This window comes from Eucyclogobius newberryi, unplaced genomic scaffold, assembly GCF_026437365.1.
Source record: "Eucyclogobius newberryi isolate DKJ021-1_F unplaced genomic scaffold, fEucNew1.0.hap1 SCAF_14, whole genome shotgun sequence".
Taxonomy (NCBI): Eukaryota; Metazoa; Chordata; class Actinopteri; order Gobiiformes; family Gobiidae; genus Eucyclogobius; species Eucyclogobius newberryi.
Genome location: NW_027315768.1, coordinates 5,703,465 through 5,711,992, shown reverse-complemented (window position 1 = coordinate 5,711,992; position 8,528 = coordinate 5,703,465). Strand labels below are relative to the sequence as shown.

The 8,528-nt window shown below is 46.1% G+C and overlaps 1 protein-coding gene across 1 annotated transcript in view; it reads right to left on the bottom strand.

Moving 5' to 3' along the window:
- Nucleotides 1-643: 643 nt before the first annotated feature.
- Nucleotides 644-8,528, bottom strand: part of trpm2 (transient receptor potential cation channel, subfamily M, member 2) — a 59,160-nt gene continuing 51,275 nt past the window's right edge. Inside the window, exons 28-32 of the mRNA XM_072444398.1 lie at nucleotides 8,401-8,490; nucleotides 6,788-6,866; nucleotides 3,355-3,456; nucleotides 2,954-3,079; nucleotides 644-861 (exon numbers count right to left, since the gene is read on the bottom strand). Coding sequence (XP_072300499.1) covers nucleotides 736-861; nucleotides 2,954-3,079; nucleotides 3,355-3,456; nucleotides 6,788-6,866; nucleotides 8,401-8,490 — 523 coding nt within the window. The 3' untranslated portion in view covers nucleotides 644-735. The remainder of the gene's footprint in view (nucleotides 862-2,953; nucleotides 3,080-3,354; nucleotides 3,457-6,787; nucleotides 6,867-8,400; nucleotides 8,491-8,528) is intronic.

Sequence of the window (8,528 nt, the reverse complement as noted above, 5' to 3'; positions counted from 1 at the left end):
CAGCAGACAGAGAAACGGGCGCTCTCGCCGGGGCCGCACAGGTACAAACCCGCTCCGTCACAGACTCCCGCAGGATTTTGGCGAAAAATTGCTTCACGCGCTCTTATCTTTTGACTTAATACCGCTTTTTATATTTCATTTAATGCTATTTTGCATTGTCGGCAGTACTTTATAAAAAAAATTGATAATAATTTATTATATTTATATTGTAGAAATCAATAATCTAAGTGCGGCGGATCCGTAAACCAAGTAATAAAATAACCGCGGCCTAACCAGATTTGCATTTCACTGACTTGATTTCTGCTTTGACCTATGTTTGAGTGGGACTGTTGTAAACAGAGGGTAAACTGTATCTTTAACTTTCATTTCTGTTCTTTGCAGCTATGTTCAAAGAACCGGACAGCTGTGAGGTGGAGACCGGTAGAGAACAAGAGACATTATCCAAACAACATTGTCCAGATTTGGAAACTTTGTCAACCTGGACCACTGGAGGATAAATGAGGGATTACACAGGTATGAGTAGTCTATAGTTTGTACTGTATGAGAGTGAGTGCAGTTAGTGAGTGGGTGCAGCACCAGCCACTAACACAGCCTCATAAAGCATACAGCAATAACAGATTATATCACAGTGCTTTTCTTTCCCGTCACTCTCCTCAGGCTGGTCCCGTGTCAGGGGCCCCGGCTCCTGTACACTGTCGGGGCCTGTAAATTCCTGTACAGCTGGATGAGGCAGGCTCAGAATTTGCTACTGTGCAGCTGGGCCACCCTCTTCAGCAGGTCCTTTTGGTCAGAGCTGAGACTGGTTCTCCCACTGACCTCCCTCCACTCCAAAGACTGGACTGAGTGCTGGTTCTTTGTCACCTGAGAAGGAATATCAACACATTCTGTCAACATCCAGCTTAAGGTTACATTTTATATTATTTTAAACTGTAAAATGACCAATAAATGTATCGTCTAGTAAATTACTTTTCTTGTCAAGTTAGTCATATAAGGGCTGGTCTTATAGAGAGGCTTTGCTTATGAGAATGCAGCTCATTGTATAGCTTATTAACTTTTCTGTCTCTAAATACCACTTGCTCAACATGCATGACATTTAAAAGACCATCAGCTGCCACAGCTAAGGCTCAAAAATAAAAAATAGTGTGTTTCCAGTAACATTGGAAAAAAAATCCAGGTCGGTAGGCTTTTTAAAAAATATATATTTTAAAATCCTGGCACAGGTTTTGCAGACAGTTTTCTTTTCTCAGAAGTGAGCGCTTGCGCTTCACATTGAAATGGCCTTAATGGTGCAGATATTGAATAAAATAGTGATCTAGTGATCACTGCTGATTCCCGCTCTGTTGCGGTGTGTCTGGTTAGATTAACTCGTGGGATGCGGGAGACGGGGCTTCGACTTCTATTCACTCTGTGGCTCCGATGAGGAAATGAGCGAACACGGGATTCTTTGGTTTTGTAGTTTCATATCACTGCGTCACACGTGCTGTCACAGGAAACACAACACCGCTCTGTGACCAGTTCTTGCTGGTTTGCTCACGGCGACAAACCACACTTTTTGGTCACTCGTTTGTGAAAGATGTTTTGCTCATAAAACGATTATATGATTATGTCCCACAACTAAAGCGGGCCTATAACTTCACCGCTGAAACACCGGGCGTGCATATCGCCCTCGCCATTGCCCCCAAATATGAGCATCTGCGCAGGTTGCGTCTGCAAACATGGATGCGCCTGTAGGTAAAATGAAACCTATTAAAAGTGCATCGATTTTCATATTTTACAATCTCCACAGATTATTTTTTTCCCGCAACTTTTGGATTCGCTCTCACAATTTGACATTCTCGGAACGTACGGCCGGTAAATATGTGATAAAATGTTTACGGTCGGGTTTTCTTTATTTTGAAATCCAGGTCGGTCGGGTTATCAGAAACACACAATGTTTACTTCTTGGCTTAAGTCAGGACTCTCACAGGATGAATCTAATATACAAGCATAATGTTTATGTTGTTGTGCTTGTTCATTGTCTTATATTCGTGTGACCATTTTAACCTGTGTAACTATGTAATATGTTTACACAATGCCTGCTTTTTTGGGGGGATCCAGACCCCCACCTCTGTCAGTCGACTCAAAACACTAGCATGTGTCGCACCAATATTCAAGGCGTAGCCTGAAGAAAAAAACAGGGGCCATATCAACCCAAGGACGGGGGAAACATTGAGAGCGTCTCCGTGCTTAACAGCTAAGCTCGGGGCCAAAGACGTTCCAGAAAGGACAACGCTTAAGGAAGCTAACTTTACTCTCTCTCCTCCATAATTCTGGACTGAAGCACATGCACACTCAAGCAAAAGACTTTTTGCAACTTTTAAACTCTACTCTTAATCTGTTTAATCCCTCAATGTTCCATTGTCAAAAAAGATTCAGTTGTAGTCATCTAAACACTGTTTTTTAATTTAAAATAATTCTTCGTCTGCGGTCCTAATCTGAGAGAACATTTAGTAAGCCCTGCCCACCGGGTGCAAATCCCTGATGGCCTGCCCTGTTTGTCGATTTGTTTTAAGTTTTAAGGTCTGTAATCCTGAATTTGCTTGCCTTCTGTGTTGATACAGCCTTTTGAGAAGTGACGGTTTAATCTCATACCTATGTAACATTCTTTACAACTTTCCTCACTGCATTGGATAGAATACACTACTAAAACAGAGTAGTGTATTCACAACTACTGCGCTGTAGTGTACAAATCCTGAATACATCCACAACAAACACTGTTAGCCCTGAACATGTGTTATTCCGCTTTTTATACTTCATGTGCAATACTCATCTTAAGTAAATGCAGCTGCCATAAAAGGGCCAGTGTGGATCTTTGACTCTGTTTTTGGTCCACCAGAAACAAGGGAATAAAGTCTTGATAGTTTTTCTTTGATAGCGCTTATATCCCCCATGCTACAGCAGGCTCTGTCAGTACCATTCTGTTGATGTCGGCCAGCAGGGGGCAGTCTCGGTCCAGGTGCAGGTTCACGGCTGTCGTCTCTAACCAGGCGTCGTCTGTGTTCCTGGAGTCATCCACGTAACCTTTGTACACCTCAAACACCTGCGGGGGACAACATTCAATCCAATACAATTACAGCTTCAATATTTGAGTCGTGTTACAGGGTATTGGATTGGAAAATATATACATAGAGAATATTGTTTGTAATAAAGTCAAACAATCTAAAATGGATTCCAGAAATAATAACCTGATTAGCGTTTCAAACAAGGTTATCAAGATAAATTGTGTTTTGAATATGAGTTTGTGTTTTAATTGAGTCTTTTTAGCAGTGATTTCCCAAATATTAAACTTGTAAAGAGCAGTTACTTTAGACTCACCTTGTTTCTGTCTGAAAGGACTTCACTTATCTTCTGACACACTTTCTTTCCCAGAGTTTTGATTATAATCTGAGGAAGGCCTCCAGCAGAGTCCACTTCTCCCTGACAAAGCACAGGGTCAGTGAGGTTTAGGGTCAGTGAGGTTTAGGGTCAGTGAGGTTTAGGGTCAGTGAGGTTTAGGGTCACCCACACCCACCCCCACCCACACACACACCCCCACCCCCACACACAAACACACACATACACGCACACACGCACACACACGCCCACCCACACACACACAAACACACACATACACGCACACACGCACACACACGCCCACCCACACACACACCCCCACCCCCACACACAAACACACACACACACCCCCCCCACACACACACACATACACGCACACACACGCCCACCCACACACACACACACACACACATACACGCACACACACGCCCACCCACACACACACACACACACATACACGCACACACGCACACACACGCCCACCCACACACACACCCCCACCCCCACACACAAACACACACACACACCCCCCCACACACAAACACACACATACACGCACACACGCACACACACGCCCACCCACACACACACAAACACACACATACACGCACACACGCACACACACGCCCACCCACACACACACCCCCACCCCCACACACAAACACACACACACACCCCCCCCACACACACACACATACACGCACACACACGCCCACCCACACACACACACATACACGCACACACACGCCCACCCACACACACACACACACACATACACGCACACACGCACACACACGCCCACCCACACACACACCCCCACCCCCACACACAAACACACACACACACCCCCCCACACACACACACACATACACGCACACACACGCCCACCCACACACACACACACACACACGCACACACACGCCCACCCACACACACACACACACACAGCCCCCCCCCCCACACACACATTTTTAATTCCAAGTCTAATTTATTTACCTGGAAACATGACATGATGTTTTCTTGTATTCATGTTAGTAGTTGTTAGTAGTTGTTAGTAGTAAATAAACTACAGAAGTTTAAAATTGATACCTCTAAATGTCAGATTTCTTTCCTTTTCACCTGCAGAGTCTCGCCTTAGAGTTATGACAGGGTCTTGTTAACAAGGTTAAAGCCAGGAGTAAATCTTCTGCTTGTTACAGGGAAATGTCACTATAAAGAGAACAGTTCTGCAGTTTTGCACAGGAAGTCAATGGCTCAGTTTCTAATATTAAGTCGTTTTTCAATATTGAGGTTTATGGACAAAATGTTGATGCCAGTATGGGTCTCTGTGAACCGTCACTCATCAGGGTGTGCATCAACGAGTGCCAAATCTGGCCCGCCGAACATATCAAATTTATATTAAAAAGAATATAAACCTTAACGTGGTGGAGGGGTTTGAGCGCCCGAATGATCCCGGGAGCTATGTTGTCGGGGGCTTCAAGCCCCTGGTAGGGTCTCCTAAGGCAAACAGGTCCTAGGTGACGGGTCAGACAAAGATCAGTTCAGAAGCCCTTCATGATGAGTTCACGAACAAGGCCGATTACGTCGCCCGGATCGGCGTCACCGGGGCCCCATCCTGGAGCCAGGCCTGGGATGGGTGCTCGATGGCGAGCGCCTGGTGGCCGGGCACAGCCCGAAGGAGCGACGTGGGGCCGCCCTCCCGTGGGCCCACCACCCGCAGGAGGATCCATAAGGGGCCGGTGCAAAGAGATCTGGGCGGCAGTCGACGGCAGGGGCCTCGGCGACCAGATCTCCAGACACAGAGACTAACTCTGGGGACATGGAATGTCACCTCGCTGGGGGGGAAAGAGCCTGAGCTTGTGCGGGAGGTTGAGCGATACCGACTAGATATAGTCGGCCTCACCTCAACGCACAGTTTGGGCTCTGGAACCCATCTCCTCGAGAGGGGCTGGACGCTCCACTTCTCTGGTGTTGCCCGCGGGGAGAGGCGGCGGGCTGGTGTGGGCTTGCTTATAGCCCCTCAGCTCAGCCGCCACATGTTGGAGTTCACCCCGGTGGACGAGAGGGTCGCGTCCCTCCGCCTTCGGGTGGGGGACAGGTCTCTCACTGTTGTGGCGGCCTACGGGCCGAACAGCAGTGCAGAGTACCCGGCCTTCTTGGAGTCCTTGGGAGGAGTACTGGACAGTGCACCGACCGGGGACTCCGTTGTTCTACTGGGGGACTTCAACGCCCACGTGGGCAATGACAGTGACACCTGGGGAGGGGTGATCGGGAAGAACGGCTTCCCCGATCTGAACCCGAGCGGTGTTCAGTTATTGGACTTCTGTGCTAGCCACGGATTGTCCATAACGAATACCATGTTCAAGCACAAGGGTGTCCATCAGTGCACGTGGCACCAGGACACCCTAGGCCGGAGGTCAATGATCGACTTTGTTGTCGTGTCATCTGACCTCCGGCCGCGTGTCTTGGACACTCGGGTGAAGAGAGGGGCAGAGTTGTCAACCGATCACCACCTGGTGGTGAGTTGGATCCTCTGGCGGAGGAGGAAGCCGGACAGACTTGGCAGACCCAAGCGCATTGTGAGGGTCTGTTGGGAACGTCTTGTGGAGCCCTCTGTCAGTAGGGTATTCAACTCGCACCTCCGGGAGAGCTTCTCCCATGTCCCGGGGGAGGCTGGGGACATTGAGTCCGAGTGGACCATGTTCTCCGCCTCCATTGTTGATGCGGCTGCTCGGAGCTGTGGTCGCAAGGTCTCCTGCCTGTCGTGGCGGCAACCCCCGAACCCGGTGGTAGACACTGGAAGTAAGGGATGCCGTCAGACTGAAGAAGGAGGCCTATCAGGCCACTCTGGCTTGTAGGTCTCCGGAGGTCATCGACGGGTATCGGCAGGCCAAGCGAGCCACGGCTCGTGCTGTCGCAGAGGCAAAAACCCGGGCCTGGGAGGAGTTCGGGGAGGCCATGGAGGAGGACTATCTGTCGGCACCAAAGAAATTCTGGCAAACCGTCCGGCACTACATTTTGTGGAAAATTTTGGAAGTAGCGGAGGGTTCGCATGATTGTAGTCTGACATCATGACAGTCTGTGTGCTTGTATTGTGGTGTATGTGAATGAGCAAGCCAAAGACACATTTCTGGCATCATTGCTTACAATAAACAATAAAGTTATTCTATTCTATTCTATTCTTTACCCAGCTTCACCTGCACAATCATGAATCAGAGCTAGTTCAGCCTTTGCACCTCAGTGTGACTGGAATTCTGGAGGAGCAATGGCAAACAAACTGAGAAGGACAACACTTGGACATGTCTCTTCTGCCAATCAAGGCTCCGGACATAGGCTCAGCTGTGTTTGTAGTTGTTTTTTTTTAGAACAGTAAGAGCTCAGACTCGTTACTCTCTAAGAAGTACATTCAACTCACCCCAGGGAACACCAGGGATTTGTGATGCTCGTCCCGGAGCACCAGAAATTCCAGTTCAGAATATGCGTTGTCCCTCCACCTGTAAACACACTTTTTCTTAATAATAATAATTTATATATATATATATATATATATATATATATATATATATATATATATATATATATATATATATATATATATATATATATATATATATATATATATATATATATATATATAAAATAAAAAAATGTATATATATAATTTTTTTTCGTTAGGGGTCGCGAGTGACTGGAGCCTATCCCAGTGACTTTGGGCCCAGTGACTATGGGTACATCCTGGACAGTGGCCAACTCGTCGCAGGGCCAATACATAGACATAGACATAGACATAGACATTCACTCTCACATTCATTCACAAGAGCCAATTTGGCCTCACACATCATGTCTTTGAACTGTGGGAGGAAGCCCGAGAACCCGGAGAGAACCTACGGTAACACGGAGAGGACATGCAGACCCCACCCAGAGATCATGTGATGTTGATATATATATATATATATATATATATATATATATATATATATATATATATATATATATATATATCTATCTGCACAGTATCTTTGATGTTTGTAGCGCATAACTGCAGGGTGCAAGATGTTGGCAGGGACAGCATACATGGAGCGCCATAACTAGGTGGTTGGCATCGTGTACAGAAACATCTGTGCAGAGTACGAGCTGGAGACCCCAAAGTCAAAGTGGGAAACACCACCAAAGGTGGTGGAGAACGACCAAGCCAAGGTCCTCTGGGACTTCCAGATACAGACTGAATGGTAATGTCCAACCGGACATAGTGGTGGTGGACAAGGGTCAGAGGAAAGCCGTGGTGGTGGACATTGCAGTACCATGGGATAGTAACATCCGGGAAAAGGAACATGAGAAACTAGAGAAATACTAAGGCCTCAGAGAGGAGCTGGAGAAGGTCTGGAGCGTGAAGGTATCGGTGGTAGTGGCCTGTAGTGATCGGAGCACTTGGGGCAGTGACCCCCAAACTGGAGGAATGGCTTGAGCAGATCCCAGGATCAGACATCTCGGGCCAGAAAAGTGCAGTGCAGGAACAGCAAAGATACTGAAGAACCCTCATGTTCCCATGCATATATATATACATATATATATATATATATATATATATATATATATATATATATATATATATATATATATATATATATATATATATATATATATAGATAGATAGATAGATAGATAGATAGATAGATAGATAGATAGATAGATAGATAGATAGATAGATATATAGATATATAGATATATATATATAGATAGAGAGAGAGAGAGAGAGAGAGAGAGAGAGAGAGAGAGAGAGAGAGAGAGAGAGAGAGATGCACGCAAGATTTAAAAAAATAAATTTTCATTAATTTATGCAGATTATAAATGAATGAAATATGTTTCCTGTTTTAGTAAACATATTGTTTTAGTCTGTTTTAAGTCCTTTTACAATTAAAGTCTAACTTGAGTAGCAGCTTCAGAGAGAGCAGTGGTCCAGTTAGCATTACACACGGCTAATGATGATGACATCATGTGAAAGGGATCAATTGTAATATCAAATGGTACCGTGTGAGGATGAGGTCGAGGCTGCAGTTGGGGCCTAAGTGAGGGAGCACACCACGGCCCCTGAGACCCGTCCTGCCTTCGGGGTTTCTGCTCACATCACATCCACAATAATTCGAAGAACAACTTAA